This window comes from Spermophilus citellus (genome assembly GCF_964194105.1).
Source record: "Spermophilus citellus genome assembly, chromosome: 6".
Classification (NCBI taxonomy): Eukaryota; Metazoa; Chordata; class Mammalia; order Rodentia; family Sciuridae; genus Spermophilus; species Spermophilus citellus.
This window is the reverse complement of record NC_138187.1, coordinates 8,894,271-8,917,737: the sequence shown is the minus strand read 5'-3', so window position 1 is coordinate 8,917,737 and position 23,467 is coordinate 8,894,271. Positions and strand designations below refer to the sequence as shown.

Sequence of the window (23,467 nt, the reverse complement as noted above, 5' to 3'; positions counted from 1 at the left end):
TACCTTCAGAAACAAAATAGCACCTTTGTTCCAATTAGTGAATACATACTAAGAAATGCTTCTTCAGCACTGAGAAGGAAAACAAACGAGACCTGGTTCCACTGAAGAGGGGACAGGAGAGGAAAGCAACTGCTCAACACTGGTGTCAGTCACCCACAGAGCTACCTCCTTTCCTCCAGGTGGATGTGGATAGATCACAGTTTGATCACCTTCCTCGAATTTTTCTTGTTTCCTCTTTCATATGGAGATGTTTAAAAAAAAATTAAGCTGAGTGAGATGGTTGCATGACTGTTAGTCCCAGAAATTGGGAGGCTAATGCAGAAGGATCATAAGTTTGAGGTTAGTCTGGGCAACGTGGCAAGGTCCTATCTCAAAAATGAAATTTAAAGAGGGTTGGGGCTAGGCACCATAGTGCAAGCCTATAACCTCAATTACTCGAGAGGCTAAGGCAAAAGGACTGACTGCAAGTTCAAACTCAGCCCCAGCAACTTAGTGAGATTTTGTCTCAAATAAAAAATAAAGGGCTGGGGCTCAGAGGCAGAGTGCTTGCCTAGCATGTGTGAGGCACTGGGTTCAGACCTCAGCACCACATAAAAATAAAACAAAGATATTGTGTCTACCTATACCTAAAAAATAAATAGAAAAAATAAATAAACAGAAAATTTAAAAAAGGCTAGGGATGTGGCTCAGTGGCTAAGTAATCTGGTTCAATGTCTAGTACCAAAAATAATAATAATAATAATAATAAAAAGGATTCATTCAGGTGTAGCTTAGTGGCAGAGTGTTGCCCAGTGTGAGTAAGGTCCTGGGCTCAATCCCTAGTGTCCTAAACAAACAAATAAACAAAGTTAAAGAAATTATGTATAGAGGGGGAAACAGATAAGGAAAAAAGGCAAGGCAGCAGCTCCAGGGGTGAGACCCTCTGGCATGGGCATGCTTAGTCATTCACTCATTGATGCTGAGGCACAGCGCCACCCACCAGTAATTCAATTACAGACAGCGATCTGTACTAAGGACCCCTGATATACCTTTGCTGAAACTTCTGCACTGATCTCCTCCTGTGTTTCTGCCAACCGTTTCTTGGCAAGCTCAGTCCTTCGATCACACTCTGCAATAAAGGACTCCAAGTGATCCATCGCCTAGCTCAGGAAAAGCAAAGAAAGATGATCAATGATGATGCATGCCATAAACTCAAGGCACCCCCTTGGTGTACTAGGAATGCACTATTCAGTTAGTTTCTGAAAGCCTGTAGGTTTCAGCTACAGCTAACAAATCTGTAATTCCAATAAATCAAAGGTTTTATTAAATCAAATAAATGCTAGGAAGCTCGGTGTTCTCATGTGACTTTCTTGTGCATTTTCAAAATTTGACAACATTGTCAAGAACACATCTCTCTGGGATAGAAATGGCTACACAGAAGCCAGATGCAATGGCACACGCCTGTAATCCCAGCGTCTTGAGAAGCTGAGGCAGAAGGATTGAGTTCAAAGCCAGCCTCAGCAACTCAGCAAGACTCAAAATTAAAAATAAAAGCAAGTCTCAAATTTAAAAATAAAAAAGCAAGTCTCAAAATTAAAAATAAAAAAAGGGCAGGGAATGTGGCTCAGTGGTAAAGAACCCCTAGATTCAATCCAATAAATAAATAAAGATATTATTGAGAGTTGTGAATAAATTTAGTTATTGCCTACTGTCTACAGAAGGAATACCAGTTCACAAAGAAGGAAAAGAAATTCTACAAAATCTGCTTACTCTGAAAAAGCACTGGTGTGAAACATGAAGAATGAATAAGCTGTCATAGGCACTAAGGTTAATTTGTTTCAGCCTGGCAAAGGCCAACATAACTACAGGTAAACACAAACAGGACATTAACTTCCAACCATCAGTCTATACTAGCAATGAGAGAGAAATATCTCCTCCATTAGTCAGCTAGCTAATGATGGCATCATGTACAGTATGTTCAATCAAGAACATTTAGTGGTGATGACAGATTTAGACAAAGTAACAAATTACCAAAACAGAAAGGAAAAGGTGGATTGGAGATGAGAAAGTAGCTGAAAGAACAACAGGTTAAGAAGTTATGATCTGGATTCTTCCTCCAAAGGCGGACAGCAGGGTGGTTATCAGAAGGTGCTCCAGAGATCAATGTTACTTCATGACCAGAGGGACACTGGAAAGGAGTCTCCAACATTTCTTCAAATTAACACAAACAGGAATGAGGCTCCAGGAGGGTGCCAAGTCTCCCAGGGACTGAAAAAGGCAAATCATCCCCCACTCACTGTGTCTGACTCCAGTTCCAACTCCGTAACTGAGAAAAATCAAAGGTCCTATTACTGGTAGTATAAACACTGTGTTCAAGTCAAACCATGAGGAAATTAAATGATTTAGTCTTTGTGTGTGCCAACACAGTTACATGCTAATTCCCAGGAAAATGAAGAACTGGTCACCTGCACTTACCTGGGATCAAAGCTGCCAATAAGAACCTGAGATGCCCAAGGCTTGCCTAGGAAGTGCCTCTAGGTGTCCACTCAATGACAGCACTGTGCACCTGACAGACCCAGGGTTCTATGGGGGGAATGGAGGATGGAGACCTGACAATTCTTCCAGTGTCTTCACTGAGCAAAGCAATTACTTATATCACCAGCAGAACCCAAACTGGTTATGGCTTTAGATGTTTGAAAACCTAACAAATAAGTGGTAAAAACAGCACAGAAAAAGCAGACCCCAGAAGTCTTCTAACCCAGTATATTCTTTAAAATGTGGCTTTCCTTGGTGCCCATCTTAGAGGTTAGTGTCATGAAACAGGAATTCTTAAAAGTACCTGGCACACCCCTTCTTCCCAAGAGTGGGGCCCATAAACTCAAGGCCTCAGAACAGTAAAAATAAACTACTGATAAATTCATATTTTTAGTCCTTTTGGTAGAAATATATATATACTTAATCACACCTTTAACCTGCTTTTAAGTTTATAGCAAAAAGGACTTATATGCAGTGTTTAAAAGAGTCTGCCTATGCCACCACTCTACAAAAGTTCCATGAATAGGACATCCTCCTCCTTTTTTTTCTTGCCAGCCAAGCCTTCGGATTCCTGACAGAATCCTTGAACAGGAAATATGAGCTTCCAACAACTACTCTCAAAGAGTTTATTAAAAAGTTGACCAAACACGATCAGTCTGTGGCATTTAAGAATTAACTTATGAGGGCTGGGGCTGTAGCTCAGTGATAAAGCTCTTGCCTTGCATATGTGAGGCACTGGGTTCGATCCTCAGCACCACATAAAAATAACACTGAGTATTTATCTACAACTAAATAAATACTTAAGAAAGAAAGAAAGAATGAATGAATGAATGAACCTGTGAGAGCTAGGGCTGTAGCTCAATGGTAGAGCACTTGACTCGCAGGTGTGGGACCCTAGGTTCAATCCTCAGCCAAAGAAAGAAAAACAGGGGGGGGGGGAGGGGAGGAGAGGAGAGGGGAGGAGAGGGGAGGGGAGGGGAGGAAGGAAAAAAAAGAAAAGAAAAGAAAGAAGAGAAGAGAAAGAAAGAAAGAAATTGTGTCCATCTACAACTAAAAAAAATTTAACAACAAAAAAGAGAATTAACCTTTGAAAGCTGGGGATATAGCTCAGTTGGTAGAGTGCTTGCCTCAGATGCACAAGGCCCAGGGTTCAATCCCCAGCACCATCACCAAAAAAAAAAAAAAAAGAAAAGAAAAAGAAGAATTAACCTGTGGGAAGCCAAGTATGATGGCCACAACTGTAATCCCAGTGACAGGGGCCGAGGCAAAGGATTACAAATTAGAGGCTACCCTGGGCAATTTACTAGGGTTCTGTCTCAAAATTAAAAGAGCTGGGGATACAGTACAGCGCCCTGGGGCACATCCCCCAAAACAACCCCCCCCCACAGACATACACAAGAAGAATTAATCTACTTTGAAGTTGGTGTCACAGCACACAACTAACCCAGCTCCTCAGGAGACTGGGGCAGGCCATCAGAAGCTCAAGACCAATGGGAAACTTGGTGAGACTCTGTGCCAAAATAAAAATAAAAAGCTGGGGTACAGCTTAGTGGTACAGCACTTACCTAGCAGGCAAGAGGCCCTGGGTTAAACACCAGCAATGCAACAAACAAACAAACAACAACAACAAAAAACACCACCACCCACAAAACCTCATCTGTTGCTTCCGGGTGCCTGCAGGGAGCATGACAGGCAGAGAAAGGCCAGTAAATGCTTATTGCCTGGTCTTTTTTTTTTTTTTTGGTACTAGACACTGAACCCAAAGGTGCTTTTATAAACGGAACCACATCACCAACCTTTTTATTTTTTTTATCTTGAGACATGGCCTCACTAAGTTCCTGAGGCTGGCCTCAAACTCACAATCCTCCTGCCTCAGCCTCCAGTCACTGGAATCATTGGCATGTGCCACAGCCACCATACTGGCCAACCTTATTTATTTATTTGTGTATGGTGCTGAGAATCAAACCCGGTGAGCCTCACACACGCTAGGCAAGGCTTTACCACTGAGCCACAATCCCAGCTGCAACCTCCATATTTTTAAAGTGCAACTATGAATTCTCTGAATAAGCAATACATGGTCACTGAGAACATAAAAAAAAAACTGCTTTTGGTTTTTTTGCTACTGATAACAAACTTTATTTGTGGCATCCAATTTTTAAATCTTACAAATAATCCTGCCACAAATTCTGCATGTATTATGCGCCAATCTGTGTATATATCCAATGGACTTTTTTTCTTTTTTTAAGCAGGGATGGGGATTGGGGATAAAATTTCTAAGACAAGCCTGGCCTCAAATGTGTGATCCTCCTGTGAGCTTCCAAGTTGCTAGAAACAGAGGCGAGCACTGGTAGCACCCAGCTTCTAATCACATTCTTAGCACAGATTTGCAGAAATAAATCACAAGGTAGAAACTTGTAAACTTTTTTATTTTTGCCTACTATATTAGCAATCTGATAAACTTAAGCTGACTATATTAGCAACCTAATAAATCTAATAGCTTTATCTGATGTAGAAAACATAATTCTTCTGTAATCCCAACACCTTGGGAAGCTGAGGCAGAAGGCTCACAGGTTCTAGACAAGCCTCAGCAACTCACTAATGCCCTAAGCATTTGAGACAGAGACCCTGTCTCAAATAAAAAATAAAAATGGCTGGGGATGTGGCTTAGTGATAAAAGTGCCTCTGGGTTCAATCCTCAGTACTCAGTACCCTCCCCACCAAAAAAGTAATTATTTCCCCTTCCCTTTTCCAAGAAATTATAACTTAAGAGTGTAATAATGTGTATCTTTTAAAACTGCATTAAATGTTCATACTTAAGCATACAATTTCTGGTCCAACCAACCAGTTTTTCAAGTTAGTTTTTCATATCACATCTATTTTCTATGATCTAAAGCTGTGTAATAAAGCTGGTTTTAACATAAGTACTTTAATCTCTCCTTTATATATTTTAGTTATCTTGACTACTTCAATCAAAATGATCCAAAAATATTTTATGGTTTTTCTTCCATAGCAAGTATACCTGCTGAACAATTAGAGATGACTCATCTATTTAACATTTTAAATTTATATAAAGGATTAGCAAGACCTCTAAATTATATACAATATCATATTAAAAGTCAAATGCCATTTAAACCATGAGTTCAGCAATTAAGGTATAATAAACCTCAAGCTAGGGATATAGCTCAGTTGGCAGAGTGCTTGCCTTGCATGCACAAGGCCCTGGGTTCAACCTCCAGTGGAAGGAAGGAAGGAAGGTAGGAAGAAAGGAAGGGAGGGAGGGAGGGAGGGAAAACCTCAATAATAAAGCCTTCCACAGGACAGAATCTTTTCAACCAATGTACCAAGACTCAGCACTATAGCCTAATACAATGCAGCACACCTGTAGTAACAGCTACTCTGGAAGCTGAGTTAGGAGAATCACGAAACAGAGGCTCTAGGCCAGCCTGGGCAATACAGTAAAACCTTGTCTCAAAAATAAAACTTTAAGGGGCTGGGATGTGGCTCAAGCGGTAGCACGCTCGCCTGGCATGCGTGCGGCCCGAGTTCGATCCTCAGCACCACATACAAAGATGTTGTGTCTGCCCAAAACTAAAAAAAAAAAATAAATATTTTTAAAAAATAAAAAATAAAACTTTAAGGCTGGCATGTGGTATAGGCCTGTAATCCCAGTAGCTCAAGAGGCTGAGGCAGAAGATCCCAAGTTCAAAGACAACCTCAGAAACTTAGTGAGGCCCTAACCAACTTGGTGAGACCCTGTCTCAAAATCAGAAATAAAAAGAGCTGGGGGCTGGGTTTGTAGCTCATTGGCAGAACACTTGCCTCACATGTATGAGCCACAAGGTTCAATCCTCAGCACCACATAAAAATAAATAAAGATATCGTGTCCATCTACAACAAAAAAAAATATTTAAAAGGGGTGAGGAGATTGGAGATTTAGATCAGTTGGTAGAGTGCTTGCCTCACATGCACAAGGCCATGGGTTCAATCCTCAATGACACACACACACACACACACACACACACACACAAAAAGGAGCAGGCTGGAGATGTAGCTCAGTAGTAAGAGCACTGCAGGGTTCAATTTCCAGTTTACACCCTCCGGCCCCCGCCAAAAGAAACAGGAGTCTTAACAGTAGCGTCAGTGTAAAAGCGTTCTTATTGATCTGACCACAACAACCTGGTTTATTTTATTTATTTATCATTAATAGTGTATTTCTTGGGGCTGGGGTTGTGGCTCAGTGGTAGAACGCTCGCCTAGTATGCACGAGGCACTGGGTTCGATCCTCAGCACCACATAAATGTAAAATAAAGATACTGTGTTCACCTAAAACTTAAGAATAATTTTTTTAAAAAAAAATAGTGTATTTCTTGGTAGTCCTGGGGACTAAACCCAGGGCCTTGAACACACTAACCAAGCACTCTACTGCTGAGCTACATCCTGATTCCTAACAAAAAAATGTTTAAACACACAACTCAAAATGATGGTTGCATTTAATATATTTGTTTATTAGTAAATGTCACCATTTTGGTGTCAATTATCTGTTTACTATGACTGATAAAAAGGGCTCCTATATATGAGTGACCCACAGAACTGCATCTGATTCCTTCCCAAGGGTTGTACCATGCTGTTTTCATGAATTATGGCAGAAAGAAATTCAACACTTTCAGATACACTGCAGATCAATGTGTATCTCACAGAATTATTTCAGTAATGAAAAAAATAATACTCAAACATCTGACGAGCTATACAATATGTCCCACATGGCTTCAAACTTCTTTAGAAAAATCTAAATTAGCTAGGTATGGGGGCACATGCCTATAATCCCAACTATTTGGGAGACTGAAGCAGAGGATCCTAAATTCAAGGCCATATTCTACAACTTAGCAAAACTCTATCTCAAAAATCAAAAGTGGAGAGCTGAGATTGTAGCTCAGCGGTAGAGCACTCATCTAGCACGTGTACCACATAAAAATAAATAAAATAAAGGTATTGTGTCCAACTACAACTAAAAAAAAAAAAGACTGGGCACAGTTGTGCACACCATGTAATCCCAGTGGCTCAGAAGGCAGGAGAATTGCAATTTCAAAGCCAGCCTCAGCAAAAGCAAGGTGCTAAGCAACTCAGACCCTAAATAAAATACAAAATAGGGCTGGGGACATGGCTCAGTGATCGAGTGCCCCTGAGTTCAATCCCCAATATGCTCTCCCCACAAAAAAATCAGAAGAACTAGGGGAGTAACTCAATGGTAAAGCACCCTGGGTTCAGTCCTAGTACCTCCTACCCAAATACACTCAATCTGAACAAATCATGGATTACTGACAGCCCATAACTTGATAACATGAGAATTACACCTGTGTCCTTTTCCGAGAAGCAATGACCACAAAACAATGGTTCAAAAAATCAACCTGTCAACCTGGACATGAGGGAACTGCTGGTACTAAGCCTGGGACTCAGATCATGTTCCTCCACGGGCCACAGGGAAGGCTGGGAATGTCGTGCCAACACCAGGTATCAGAACACAGTAGCAGCAGAGTGCAAGGGCAAGAATCAGTGTACTTGCCTAGCATGCAGAAGGTCCTGGATTCAAGCCCCAGCATCACAAAACAAACCATACACAGCTCCCCCAAAAAACAACTAAGAAAGTATCCTATCACACTCTACTTCTCACTACCTAGCCAGAGTTCCTGAGGCATTCTGCTTCCTGCAATTACAACTTTTATAGCAATCACTAGACTTTCTGATTAACTTATTTATACATGAGAATGAAATATGAAACTCACAATCTCACTTATACAAAAAGCAACATGTAAAAAGTTTCTCCGCATTTTCAAAGATGAATACATGTGCTTTACTCATCATGAATGCCCCATCAAAGAAACAGTAGACCAAGAGAGAGGCACTTATAACAGGCCATGTGAGTTAGGGAGTGAGGGAGGGAGAACCTCTACAGACCTCTCAAGTGCTCTGAAATCCTTAACAGTGAATACCTATACCTACCAAAAAATTTAAAATCACTTTCATCAAATTAATTTAACCAACACATTCCAACTAACACATAACTTGGAAAAAAAACACTATTATTTTCCTTTTAAATTTATATTGCATTAACTAAGGAAATAAATTATTTTATCTTTCACTTTCACTACAATAGTAACTAAAGCATATTCAAACACTACTGACAGTACAATTTAAGAATTTAAAGGCAGGGTAAGGTAAATCTTTTTTCTTTTTGTGGTGGTGCTGGGGATGGAACCCACTGCCTCATGGATGCTAGACAAGTACTCTGCCACAAAGCTAAATCCCCAGCCCCTTTTAAATTTTGAGAAATTTAAAAGTTGTCTGGGCCAGCCTTGAACTTGTGATCCTCCTGTCTCAGTCTCCTGCCTCAGTGACAGAGTCAATATCATTAAGGGGATGTGCCACCATGCCATGTAGCAAAACAGGATAAATCTTTTTTCTTTTTTCTTTTTTTTTTGAGAGAGGGGGGGGGAGGGAGGAGGAAGGAGGGAGACGAGGGAGAGAGGGAGAATTTTTTAATATTTATTTTTTAGTTTTCGGTGGACACAACATCTTTGTTTGTATGTGGTGCTGAGGATCGAACCCGGGCCGCACACATGCCAGGCAAGCGCGCTACTGCTTGAGCCACACCTCCATTGTAATAGGAAATCTAGAATCAATCCAAATGTTTATGAATAAAGACAGTTTTTAGAGCAGCAATGAAAAAATAAACCATGCCCAACAACAGAGGTAAGCAAAAATGTAATGCTGAATGGGGGAAAAAAAATTCAAATCAAGATAGGGGTTCATTGGGCTGGGGATGTGGCTCAAGCGGTAGCGCGCTCGCCTGGCATGCGTGCGGCCCGGGTTCGATCCTCAGCACCACATACCAACAAAGATGTTGTGTCCGCCGAGAACTAAAAAATAAATATTAAAAATTCTCTCTCTCTCTCTCTCTTTTTAAAAAAAAAAAAAGATAGGGGTTCATTCACACCAGAAGTACATTCCCAGCACTACCCGCCTCACCTTTTTTTGCAGTACTGGGATTGAACCCAGGGCTGTTCTACCACTGAGCTATAGCCCTTTTCTTATTTTGAGACAGGTTCTCACTAAGTTGGCCCAAGTCGGCCTTCAATTTGGGATCCTCCCGACTTAGCCTCCATTTATTTTTTAGCTGTAATTGGACACAATAAAGATATTTATTTATTTTTATGTGGTGCTGTGGATTGAACCAGGGCCTCGAATGTGCTAGGCGAACGCTCTAACACTGAGCCACAATCCCAATCCCAAGTAGTTGGTTTATAAGCATGCTTGAAACCATATTTATAAAGCTCAAAACAAACAAGAATCATAAAAATATGTAATAATGTTTTTGAAAGAAAATCATACATACAAAATCCTGGATAGTTAATAGGATAATAGACAAACAGATATAGTACTCTGCTAAAAAAGAGTGATAACAAGTGCCTATTTAATTATTTTGCTTACTAATTTAGGAATACTACATTATTCTTATTCTACATTTGGTTCTTTATAGTAGGAATGAACACTAAATAACACTTACATCCAATTCAAAGAACAGATCTCTTTCTTTACTTGCAATCTCATAATCTGCTCGGAGGGCCAAGTCGTGGATCTTGGTACATTCTCCTAAATCCATGCGCTGTGGGAAAACAAAACATTACATATGAATATTTTGCAGAAAGTTGCAGAACATGTAACAGGCCTTGAATTACTTCTTATTTTTTGGAATCAGGGATTGAACCCAGGGGTGCTTAACCATGGAGCAACATCCCCAGCCCTTTTTTTATTTTATTTAGAGATAGGGTCTCACTAAATTGCTTAGAACCTTGATAAGTTGCGGAGGCTGGCTTTGAACTTACAATATTCCTATCTCAGCATTAGAGGCATGCACCACTGCGCCCAACTATGACTTAGTATTTTAACAGATAAAATAAACTATATTTTTTTGAGTACTAAAACTTAAGACAAGAAATTTAAGACAAGAAAATTAAGAAATCAAATATGGCTGAGAAGTTTCTTTTACCACCATGATTACAAGATACCTGGAAATGAAGCACTCAACAGTGTAAAGGTGCATCTCTTTTCGATTCAGATAAGTGAACTGCAATCAAGAAAACCTATCATATTAGCTCTCACCACCTTTATGCACTTACTCTTTTTATTTGCAGTACTGGCATTGAACACAGGTCCTTGCACATGTTAGCCAAGTGCTCTACCACTGAACTACGTTCCCAGCCCTTTTTTACTTTACTTTGAGGGTCTTGGGAATACAGAGGTGTGCCACCATTCCTGGCACTACCAGTCTTATTTCTGCTGCAGGTGAAGCATTCAGTAATGAATGTTTTAAGGGGTGCAACTGGCAAGGGCCAGAAGACAGTATCATCGTAACAGCTTTCTAGAATTCCTCCTTGTGATCTTGGCGACTCAAACTATTCCATGTTGGCTGAGAGAAGGCAGACCATGCAAGGAGGCTGAGCATGGAGAATCCCAAGTTCGAGGCCAATATGGACAAAAGAGATATTGTCTCAAAATTTAAAAACAGGGCTGGGGATGTAGCTTAGAGGTGAAACGGATGCTTAGCATGTACAAGGTTATGAGTTTGATCCCTATTATGAAGAAAATGAAATGAAAAAATAAATAAACAAAAAGGAAAAAAGATGCTTTATGCTTAAGATGAAGAAACAAGAAAGCAAAAAGGAAAGATGAGTCAGAAATTGAGTTCTGGCAATTACAACACAACCTAACAAGTGGCTTTGTGTGGCTCTTGATATAATAACGGGATTAAAGCAGAAAGGGCTGATTCAGAGTCCAAAGAATCTTCCAAACATTCTTCTAACCTGGTAAATGACCCTAGACACATAACTGGATCACTCAATTGCCAAACTTGAGAAATAATAAGCCCTTTTACTAAAACAAAATGATCTGTGTTGTAAGTTTAGCTTGATGTACTACTATGCGTTCTAACCAGATGTAGACTAAATAGGTAACAGTGAATGCTTTTTTAATCTAAACCCTAAGACCACAACTCTGTGCAGGCACCTCCACTCTGGCCATCTGGATAACAATAAAGAAGTTTGCATAGATGGTATTAAATTAACAAAAATTAACCTGATCAGAAAAAAAGCAAATGTCTATGTAACTAGTAAAAAACAAAAAAAAAATTACATTGAACTCCAGTAACTCCTTTAAGCTCAAACTATAACTGTGGGGCTGGGATTGTGGCTTAGTGATACAGCGCTTCCCTAGCATGTGTCAGGCATTGGGTTCAATTCTCAGCACCACATACAAATAAATGAAAAATAAAGATCCACCAATAACTAAGAATATTTTTTAAAAAAAACAAAACAGTAACTGTGACCGAAACTATTTTTTAAAGTTCCTGGATTATAAAATCCTTACATCCTATGCAAATTAAAGGACAGGCCTAGTCTTGTAGAAAATGTGTGCCAGGCTTAGTAACAAAATACCATTCCATTTTACCAGCAACAGAGTCAGAATGGGGTTGGGCAAACAAGTAGTGGAATTTATCTTCATTCTGTGACTTTTCTCCATTATTTTTATTCTGAAGTCAGAAGTAGCTCACGTTATGCTGATTATATAGGGGGTCTAGAGGAAGGGTAAACAGTGGTTATAAAAGCCAAAGTTGCAAGTAAGATCACTGACCCTGTAAACCTGATAATTTCTCCTTCATAAGCTTTTCTAAGTACCAAGTACTTTTTTTTTTTTTTTTTGGTACTAGAGATTAAACCCAAGGGCACTTTATCACTGAGTTATACACCCAGTTCTTTTTTTTTTTTTTTTTTTTTTGAGACAGGATTTGCTAAATTGTCAAGGTTGGCCTCAAACTTGTGATCTTCTTGCATTAGCCTCCTGAGTAGCTGAGATTATAGGTGTGTGCCATTTCACCTGGCCTGGGTACTTACTATTCAGCCAGGTGTGGTGGGCCAGGCCTGTAATCCCAGCTACTCAGAAGGCTGAAGCAGAAGGACTGCAAGTTTGAGCCAGCCTGAGGAATTTAGCAAGACCTTGTCTCAAACATAAAGAGGGAGATGGATGTAGCTCAGTGGTAGAGTACCTCAGGGCCAATCCCTAGTATAGCCAAAAATAATAGACAGATAGATACATAATTTCCACAAATGGAACTAAGTGCTTACAGCTGAAAAATGAGTGGAATATCAGAAAGAAATGCTTTAAACTAACAAAGGCTCTGTTGTTGAAAGAAAAAAACATCACCAAAGGAAGTTAAGAACTAAAACCTTTTGACTCAAGTTCAAAAAGTCTTAAGTGCACACTGGCTTCTATTTTAAACACTCAACTATCAAGCAAGTTTTGACATTAAAAAATCTCACCTTAAGCAAAGCTCAACACTTTATTTATTGACGTGAGGGCTCTCAAAATTCACTGCTAACGCCGGGTGCAGTGGTGCACATCTGTAATCCCAGCGACTCATGAGGCTGAGACAGGAATTCAAAGCCAACTTCAGCAACCACGAGGAGCTAAGCAACTCAGTGAGACCCTTCTCTAAATAAAATACAAAACAGGGCTGAGGACATAGCTCAGTGGTTGAGTGCCCTTGAGTTCAATCTCTGGTACCAAAAAAAAAAAGTCACTGCTAAAACAGAGTACAAGTACAGGATTGGGATCCATGACTACCTTTTTTGGTATACCTTTCCAGCTATGTCAAGGAAGCAAGAAGACACTGGCCATTCCAAAAGTAGCTGAAACACCAAGCTGAATTGATATATCACATTAAATTCTTCCAAAATACTCCAATTTGGCTATGAAGTCCAATGTGTCAGACCATTTTTTACTATGAGATATAGTACCAACACCTATGTTTTCCACTCTATGCTCTGGTGGTCTAACATGGCTGACAGAAAGCCAAACATGAAGGTACACATTCCAACTGGTAGTGAGTACTGAGGCAGGAGAAATACACAAGTTCAAGATCAGCCTGGGCAACTTAGCAAGAATAGTCTCAAAAGTAAAATAAAAAGGGTTGGGGATTTGTTCAGTGGTTGAGTACCACAAAAAAGAAAGCCAGGTGATGGTGCATACTTTGTAACCCTAGCAACTCGGGAGGCTGGGACAGAAAGATCCCAAGTTGAAGGCCAGCCTGGGCAATTTAGTGAGACAGCTAGGAAGACAGCTCCATGGTAAAGCACCACCATGTTCAATCCCAATGGGGGAAAAAACCAAATAAACAACAAACAAACAAAAATTCCACTGTTGACAAGGAAGGCAACTAGAGGTGCCTGAATCTTCAGAAAATGGAAGTTCTACCAAGACCTAGTACACCACCTCACCTCCAATTGCTATTTTCATCTTCCAAACTCACTACATTTTCCCATAGGCCTCAATAATTATTTCCATTATCCCTGACCCACCCCGTTAACCACAGGAGAGAGTTTGACAAAAACCTGGACCAGGAGCAGCTCTTAGCAGGCTGAGAATTATAAACACTTTATCTCTGCTGCTAAAGAACTATGTTCATTCAGTGTACTGCAAAAAGAACTGCACAGAAGAGTGATCTGGGGTTCCACTATACCTCACCTCCAAAAAGTCCACAGCAAAGCTCAACACTCACAACCTCCTTTAGAATTTCCAATCCTCACCCTATTTTCAGCAGCCCCTGACCTTTGCAAAGTACTTTTTTCATGTGTATCTATACTTCCTGGGTTTCTTCCTCCTCCTCCTCCTCAGCCTGCTCTAATTAAACATCTCTGTTGAGCTATCTTGCCCAATTCAAGCATTACAGTGATCTACCAAGCCCATGACTTTTTCCCACTCACCTAACTCCACAGCTCTGCCTCCCTCATAACAGATCAGACACGCTCCCTCTGATCTTGCCTCCACCCAGAACATGATATCCCTAAACCACACTCATGTGTGGTTTCACCTTTCAGGTCTCTGCTCAAATGTCCCTCAGAAGCCTTTCCATATCATCCTAGCCTAAACCAGCTAGTTATCTACTTGCTGTCCACCCTCTTTCCAACTGAATAAGAGTGTGGATTTTACCACTGGCTTGGTATCTCTAGCACCTGGCACACAGCAGTGGTCTAATAATAAATATTAAGCAAATAACTTTTAACCTAACAAAAAGCACCTATAGGAAACCCTTATTCTGATTATTTTTCTTGCCAGTGTTCCAGAGCAATGCCAAAGGGCTCTGACCAATGAAAATATGATTGAAATCCTCAGTAGGGTTCATGTCCATCTGCTTTCTCTGCTTTTTTCTGGTATGGATTTGTCAATGTTTCCAAGCTGTGATTCCTACACAAGAACGTATCCTATTGCTGAACTGCTCATCACTAATGGAGATTACTAATCTGCACACATTATTCACAATATGCTACAGAAAATAACAGTATGATGTTTTCCTACCCTGGGTTAGACTGCAAGCAGGACCCTAGTAACCCAGGCATAGGTTTGGTGTTCATTTCATGTCTACGGCCAGAAATGCCAGTCTTGAAGACTTAGTATAGCTGAGCAGTTCCTCAGCAGATATGTCCCCAACATGGTAATAACAGAAGCCATGATTCACCATGGGCAGTTTTTACATTCCACAAGGCAGCCGTAAAGACTTAAAATAGGGATCCTTTGTAGAACACTTTTGCTTTAAGTGAATGAACAGATGATCCTCCACCACTTATTCTTCTTAAATTGTATTTAATTTTGAATAAATGTAAATTCCACAAAACTAGCATCCATTTTGTTCACCTGAAATAGATTCTACAGTCACTGGATAATGTATGGATTTCACAAAAAAGTGACATAATAAAAACTAAAAAATTAATGCTATCCCCAACTGTTTAAAAAAAAAAAAAACTATATAAGAAGAAAATGTACCTTGCTTGGTAAAGAGCCTAGAATATAGTCAACCTGTAATCATACAAACAAATCCATCCAGAATTTTCAAAGAACTACAGGCTGACATAAAGTGCATATTGTGCTACATTAGAATGTTTGTACTACTTAGGTGTATGTATTTCATTGTGAATGATTTTACAAAAACTTGATAGCTTTACAAACAGAATTTCACACCACTGAAATATGTTCCATAACATAAAATTCCACCACATTAACTTGAAAATTAGCAAGTAATTTCTGCCTGTTGGAGGAAAATAAAATTCAACCTGAAAACCCTTCACTGTCTACACAACACCCAGGGTATTTCATGAGGTCCCCAAAAATGTACCTACCGTCCCAGCCAGGATGTCATGGGGGCAGCAGTCCAGAAGGTGACTCTTGCAGACTCGATCATCTGTAAACTTGACCCTCTGTCTGGTTTCGTCTCCTGAAATTCATTTGTGGTTTTAAATAAGACAATATTATCAGGCTAATCACAAAAGGATATCTGGTACAACAATTCACCTGGATGATTTGCAGACTATCATTTCTGTGTTTTCCCCATCACATATACTGAAAAGCTGATCTAGAGACATTTACAACTGGAGTAGAATACAGAATTTTTTTTGGAGGCCAAATTTACCATGAAGAATCACAATGATATCTGACTCCATCTTTGTGCCAAAAGAAGTCAAGGAGTCAGAAGTAAAAGACTGAGCACCAAAAGGCCATTGTCTAATATATATACATGTGGGCAGTGAGATACCAATGAGTGCCATCAATCAACTGTGTGACTTATAGCTGATAATTTCTACAAACAAAATCTACTTATTAGCTTAATCTTTTTGTTATGGAGAAACACAAAAGCGGTGGTTTGCCCAAATTTACATAAAGAAGAAAGGTTTCAAACTCTTATCACTGACTGTTAAATAATCTAGATCTATTTTCTCATTCCCCTTTCATCCCCACCCTTAAAAAAGAAAGTTGGCACCTGGGAGTCACTTTTTACAAGACAATACCAAAAAAAGCAAAAAGGAACTAGGTTAGTCAATACACACTGTGAGCTCCAACACATACTGTACCCATCTGCATTCTTCAAGACCTCAGCTGCAGAATTTTATGCCCGCTGTTGAAAAGTTTTAAAGGAAAAGTTTTCTTGCCCACACCTGCAGTAAGGAAGTCAGGGGGAATGATACATAAAAGTAAAGGCAAAGTGGTATGTGACAAATTTTAAAGCTAATCTGTGTATAGGACACAGAGCTGTGTAATAGTCAAGGAGGAATATATTTTAGGATTTGCAAGCATCCAGGATTAATGTAGTGTCTTTTTATTGAAAATGTTTTCTTTCTAAACTACACTTTTAAAGTTACTTGTGAAAAAAAGCAAACACTTTTTTGTTATAACAGCTTAGAAATTGGTTGTGACTCACGGCTCGATGAACATGAGGCTTTTCTGCAACTCCCTTGCAGATTGATGTAGGCAGGCAAAGATACACTGAACCTTTATAAATAAAATAGAGGGGCCACAATTGTTCAGTTTGTATGAAATAAAAATATGGGAAGCAATTCAAAAGCAACTCAATAAACAAAGAAAGCTAAAAAGCACTTATTCACCTATGAAATAAAGTGCAAAGAATCTGCACAGCCCTGAGAATGTGCCAGTGTGAACTTACAACTTCATTACTTCAGTAGAAAAGGAAACAAACCACAGCAGGTATATGTTTTGCAAGAATGCAACCGCTTTATCCTGAGACAACCATGATCTTTCGCTCCTCCCTACAGTACAACCTAACGACCGCCAAGCGCTGCCTAAGCAGAGGCTCTCCTGTGTGGTTGGGGGAAAGAGGGGCTGGAGAAGTACTAGACAGAAACCCACGTTAGAAAAGCTCAATTTATGGCTACCCTTCAATGGTACAGGACAGAACGCCCCAGGGTTTCGAGGCCCATTCTTCTGCCCTGAGGAGCCACAGAGAATTCCGCCGCCTGGCTGCCAGCGACCCAGAGCCCGTGCTGGTTCCAGCCCTTCGCCGACTCTCCGGTTCACGCGGGGGCGCAGGGCCGCTGCGCCGACGGGAAGCCGCAGGAGCCCCTCGCGCGGACTCCGAGGAAGAAGCCTGCCCCAGACCCACGGCCGGCCCACGGGGAGGCCGGCCGCGGGCTCGGTGGAGGCGAACCGGCTCAGACAAAGGCCCGGCGCCGGCTGTCCGCGAGCGGGGGAGGGGCGCTGAGGCCCGCGCAGACGCAGACGGCCATGGCCCCCGCCTCGGGCCGCCCGGCGGCCTCGCCTCACTCTCGCCCCAGCCCCTCGCCTGGTCGGCCGCCCAGACTCACCGTCCCGAGCCGTGCCCATGAGCTGGTCCAGCAGAGCCCGCATCTGCGCCTGGGCGGACATGGTGGCCAAGCGGGCGACCGCGACAGCTCCTACCGAGGTGGCGGCGGCTACGAAGGACGGCCGCGTCGGTCTAGAGCCCGCTCGGCTCTTGCCTGCCGCGGGGGATGCCGGGAGGAAATGCGTGGCGCCAGTGCTTGGCCTACTGGGAAGTGTAGTTTCCGGGGCGGGGCGCGCGTAGGCTTGGGGACGGAGTCAAAAGCCCCCCACCCCACCCCCCGGACCAGTCACCGCCCACCTTTTACCCGAGTTGCCCCGACGGCTGGGAACCTGCACTCCTGAACTTCCGCGGAGTGTGGAAAGCTAAGTCTTCTACCAGCGGTGAAGGCGTGTGTTTAACACTTAAGTGCCTGGGGCTGTCTTACTTCTGTAGAATTGGCGTGCTAAACGTGCTCTCTTAGGGATTCCGCCACCCCGCATTAAAGACTGAACCGCTCTACCGCTGAGCCAAATTCCTAGCTTTTTTTTTTTTCTTTCTTTTGTTTTGTTTTGTTTTGGACACAAGATCTCCCTAAATTAAGTTGGCCTGGAACTTGCAATTTGCAGTTCTCCTGCCTCAGGCTTTGGAATCACTGGACTTGTAGGCGTGCGCCACTGCACCTGGCTCATAGGAGACTTTTTCTTTTTTTCCTTTACTTTTATTTTTTTTTAATTTATTTTTTAGGTGTAGATGGACACAACACAATGCCTTTATTTTTATGTGGTGCTGAGGATCGAACCTAGTCCGCCAGCGCTAGGCAAGCGCTCTATCGCTGAGCCACAATCCCAGCCCCTCAAACTACTTTTCATAGCTCATTATGTCCTGTGAGGTCTGGACCCTCTGGAACCATATCTTATCTGGGTTCCACTCCCCAGATTTCCTCAGAGTACTGCAGTCATCAATGCTCTTTCTGGCATGGATATTGTTAACTTAAAAGAAAATGGCATTCCAGGACTTCCCCATTTCTTCATCCTCCGCAAAGACCTCTAATAACATCTGATATTTGGATTTATGATATAAACACTTATTATGCAAATACATACAGATAAAGGCAAAGATTTAAAAAGAGGGACCACAAAGTGCTTCTTAAAGCATCAAAGTCTTTAGGGCAGGAATCTTCTGTGTTTCTCCTTTGCTGCCAAAGCAGTAAAACTTAGTTTTCCTTTTTCTCAAAACGGTGTCCTCGTTCGTTATTGGATTGGAACAAGGACCGAGCTTTCATGAACAATTTGGCACTCCATATTGGGACCCAAGAGCAGCCTCCACATCAGCTTTCTTGGTCAGGCCTGGCTGTCCAAGGAACCCCGCTTCCATGTTGAGGAATCATGGTATTGGTGAGTTTGTTGAGAGCCAACTGCTAAAGAAATTGGGAGTGTGAGTTTGCCTTGGACCAAACCAGAGGAGCTGTTCCTGTGATTAAAGGGAAGGGCTGAGGGACTGGCCCAGCAAGTGCTGAAGCTTCCTTTTGCTTTGGGGAACTCCCACCTTCTCTCCTTGAACTGCACAATTTGCTCCATCAGTTGCTCTACTTTGAGAAAAAGGAAACGGAACTCAGGAAAGTTGCTACAACTTTGGCCATTTGCATGATCCCTAACCTATGTATGCCTTGTCTAATCACCTGGTATCTGCAGACCTCTGGATTGCTCTGACGCTGAATGCCTTTAACTATCCATGACTCACCTGATAGAGAACAAGGACTTTGGGTTACTTCTCTCAACTTCACCATCTTTTAGCAGGAAGTACCTGGAGATGTCCTCGCCCACTTTCCATAGAAATGGGATGTAGAAATTGATAGTGGGAAATTATAACAGGGGTTCACTTGATGCTTGGACTGTATCCCTTGTGGCTTTGAAGCTTCATGTTATTTTCTATTTTCTTCTTTTTCCCAATCTTCATTTCCCTAAACTTCTCCTCCCTGATCTTCTTTTCCTTAAACTTCTCCTTCCTGACCTTCTTTTCCCTAAACTTCTCCTTCCTGATCTCTCCTCCCTAATCTCATTTTATTTGAATCACTTTTATAAAACCCCTATTCCTACTAATGGACAGAATCACAGCCTTTGGGATAGCAGTTCCCTCTATTTCTCCTCTGCTTCTTTTTCCTTAAAAAAAAAGTGGGGGCTGGGTTTGTGGCTCAAGTGGTAGCACACTACCTACCATGCTTGAGGCACTGGGTTCAATTCTCAGCACCACATAAAAACAAAATAAAGATATTGTTTCCACCTAAAGCTAAAAAATAAAAAAAAAATTAAAAAGTGCTTTTTACCTGTTGTCTCATTTTTTATTATTCCCCTGAAGTAACCCTTTGAGGAGAGGTGGGGTAGGTCTTATTTAATATCCTTTCTTTATGGATGAAGATACTGAGAAAGGAATAGGTAGCTAGATAAAGGTCACAGAGCTGGTCTTTGGCAGAGGCAAGGATGGAACCCAGGTACTGCCTCCATGGAACTATCTCAAGCTGCTCAAGGCAGCTCACCTACAGAATATTTCTAGTTCCTACAGATCTTGATGCAAATGTAGGAAATTCATATTATCCAGAAATGTGTACTGCCAAGACCAAGCAATGAAAATGTCCTAGCCAAAGGAAAGGTGGTCAATATGAATATGCTTCATGGAGCTGAATGACACCTGTTTTTAATTCCAAACAAAAACAAATTGCAACATCTGTGGGTAAAAACCAGAAGCAAGGGAGTTGACTTTTTAAAGTTGTGAGTATAACACCTTAGGACTGCTTATAATTTCTTCTTTCAAAACCTTTCACAAATGATAATTTAACATTACTGATGCTCTGAGAAAGGAAGAAAAGACTTGCTCTATAAGAGTCCAACAAAGACTAAGATGATCATACAAGCATCCAAATTTAAAATTAGAGTATAGTCATACTCTAAGGCATGGCTATTTTAAAATATTCTAATGCATGACTTTCCTTCCAAATGGTGATTTGAACAAAACAATTTAATCATCTCAATTCTGAACCTTCTTTTACTGCCAAAATTATTAAAAATCAACTATGTATTGGTGAGAGTATAAGGAAAACTCTGATTGATTGCTGGATAAACTGTGTAATGTTGGGTAATTTGTGCATATTCTTTCTTTTTTGGAGGGGGTACCAAGGATTGAACCCAGTTGTGCTGTACCACTTAACTACATCCCTAGTCCAACCCATTTTGTTTTTTATTTTGAGACAGGGTTTGCTAAGTTGCTGTGTCTGGCCTCTGACTTGTGATCCTCCATGCTTGACTTCCCTAGTCTCTGGGATTATAGGTGTGAGTCACTGCACCTAGCTTCTTTTCTGTTCTTCATGTTGGATAATTTCTTTTTTTTTTTTAATATTTATTTATTTTGGTTTTTGGCGGACACAACATCTTTGTTTGTATGTGGTGCTGAGGATCGAACCCGGGCCGCACGCATGCCAGGTGAGCGTGCTACCGCTTGAGCCACATCCCCAGCCCAATGTTGGATAATTTCTATTCATCCATGTTCAACTTTGCTGATCCTTCCCTTTGCTAGCTCAGATCTGTTGAGCCCCTCTTAGTAATTGTTTTCCATTTTGATTATTGTATTTTTTGAACTCCAGAATTTCCATTAGGTTGGACTTTTAAAGATAATTTCTAATTTATATGCCTTTATTGGAATTCTCTGACAAATAACTGTTGTATTTCCATGTAATTCTTTAACATGATTTATGTGAGTCCCATGAACATGTATGTGTGTGTGTATATATATAGAGAGATATGTGTGCATGTGTATATAGATAGATAGATGGATAGATAGATAGATAATTGCTTTGAAGTTTTTATCTGCTAAATGCAACATCTGAACTACTGGGAGTTTCCACTGACAGCTTTCTTTCAAAAGACCATACTATTTTATATGAACAACTTGAGCATCTGTGGATTTTGGTAACCTCAAGAATCTCAGAACCAATTCCCCATGGATCAGAGGGAGAGATTCCTAGATGTATTTCTTTTTCTTTTTTTTTATATTTATTTTTTAGTTTTTCGGCGGACACAACATCTTTGTTTGTACGTGGTGCTGAGGATCGAACCTGGGCCACACACATGCCAGGCAAGCACGCTACCGCTTGAGCCACATCCCCAGCCCCTCCTAGATGTATTTCTATAAACCATCAACTACAAAAAACAAAACTTATTTTCTAACAACATAATTTTCAATAGCAATGAAAACTGCAGAATACCCAGAAATAAATCCAACAAAAGAGCCAAAAGATTTGTGTGCAAGAAATAAAAATCTTGGGGAGGGGAGAGGATGTGGGAATGGGAGGGACAGTGGAACAAGACAGACATTATTACCTGTATACATGTATGATCACACTACTGATGTGACTCTGCACCATGTACAGCCAGAGGAAGGAGAAGTTGTGTTCTATTTGTGTACAATGTATCAAAATGCATTCTACTGTCATGTATAACTAATTAGAACAAAAATTTTTTAAATAAATAAAATTAAAATCTTACTGGAAGACATTAAAGAAAGACTAAGTAAGTGTATATATAATTCTTCATGTTCTTGTTTAAGAAGGCAATATCTTGTCAGCCTCCTTCACCCACCAACTGACTTACAGAGCTGGACATGGTGTACACACCATAATCCCAGTAACTGGAGAGTCTGAGGCAGAAGGATTGCAAGTTCAAGGCCAGCTTGGGCAATTTAGGAAGACCTTGTCTCAAAATAAAATAAAATGGGCTGGGGACATAGCTTAGAAGTAAATGACTCTTGGTTTAATTCCCAGTACCACAAAATAAAAATAAATAATAAAATTAAAAAGCTACTTCCTGATATCTGATTTTCTGCTCCTGGAGATCTTTCATGTGAGAATGGAAATGGTGGGACAGCCTCTGGCCTTGGAAGGAGCCAGGGAAACAGACTTTGCTTTCAACTAGCACAGCCTAATTACATCTGTATGTGTGTACTTCCTGCCTATTGTCCCACTCTCCTAAAAGTTGTGAAGTTGTGTCCCTGAGCCCCCTGAAGATGGGAGATTTGAGGTCAAAAATAAAACTCTCCTCTGTCTTCCTTAGAGCAGACTTTATTTTATTTTATTTTATTTCTTTTAAAGAGAGAGAGAATTTTTATTTATTTTTTTAGTTTTCGGCGGACACAACATCTTTGTTTGTATGTGGTGCTGAGGATCGAACCTGGGCCTGCTCATGCCAGGTGAGCGCGCTACTGCTTGAGACGCATACCCAGCCCTGTTTCACAAATTGTAGTGAAGGCCAGCAATGAAAATTTTGCTACTGGGCCAAGCACTGTGGCACCCACCTATAATTCCAGTTTCTCCACTTCTGCTGGTAGGTGGGGTCTATATATGCTGCAGCTCTTAAAGCAGGCCATGCCCTGCAGTGCTGCAGCATACCCCAGCAGCTCACCATCAATTTCTTCTTTCTGGGTTCTTATTTTGTGAATTTGAAGAATTCAATCAACACACCAGAATGACTGAGTGTAAGAGTAGGATTTACTTGCCTGTGCACAGAAACAGGACTCCTGTAGAGCAAGAGGAAAACTGACAAGGGTTGTTCTCTGTGCCAGTCTAGGGGTCTATATAGCATGGGGCCCATGCTGTTGATCCAAACTTCTATTCAGGTCTGCCCCACTTCCATTTCCTCACCACTTTCCTGCAAGTGAAGCTTCTAAACAGGTTGTGGTCAGCAGATCATGCATGCTCTGGGTTCCAGAACTGCAGAGCTTCTGCAGTAC

The 23,467-nt window shown here is 41.0% G+C and overlaps 1 protein-coding gene across 5 annotated transcripts in view; it reads right to left on the bottom strand.

Annotated features, from left to right (window-relative positions):
• LUC7L (LUC7 like) overlaps window positions 1–17,885 on the bottom strand; it is a 31,866-nt gene extending 13,981 nt beyond the window's left edge. The window contains exons 1-6 of one of the 5 annotated variants that reach the window (XM_081298378.1): window positions 17,715–17,869; window positions 16,814–16,884; window positions 16,467–16,550; window positions 15,738–15,832; window positions 10,076–10,174; window positions 1,029–1,139 (exon numbers count right to left, since the gene is read on the bottom strand). In XM_081298378.1, the coding sequence (XP_081154504.1) occupies window positions 1,029–1,139; window positions 10,076–10,174; window positions 15,738–15,832; window positions 16,467–16,476 (315 nt within the window). In that variant the 5' untranslated portion in view covers window positions 16,477–16,550; window positions 16,814–16,884; window positions 17,715–17,869. Of the gene's footprint in view, window positions 1–1,028; window positions 1,140–10,075; window positions 10,175–15,737; window positions 16,885–17,714 lie in introns of all 5 variants that reach the window. The other 4 variants (XM_081298381.1, XM_081298379.1, XM_081298377.1 and 1 more) reach the window with 4 other exon arrangements.
• Between the last annotated feature and the right edge of the window lie 5,582 nt (window positions 17,886–23,467).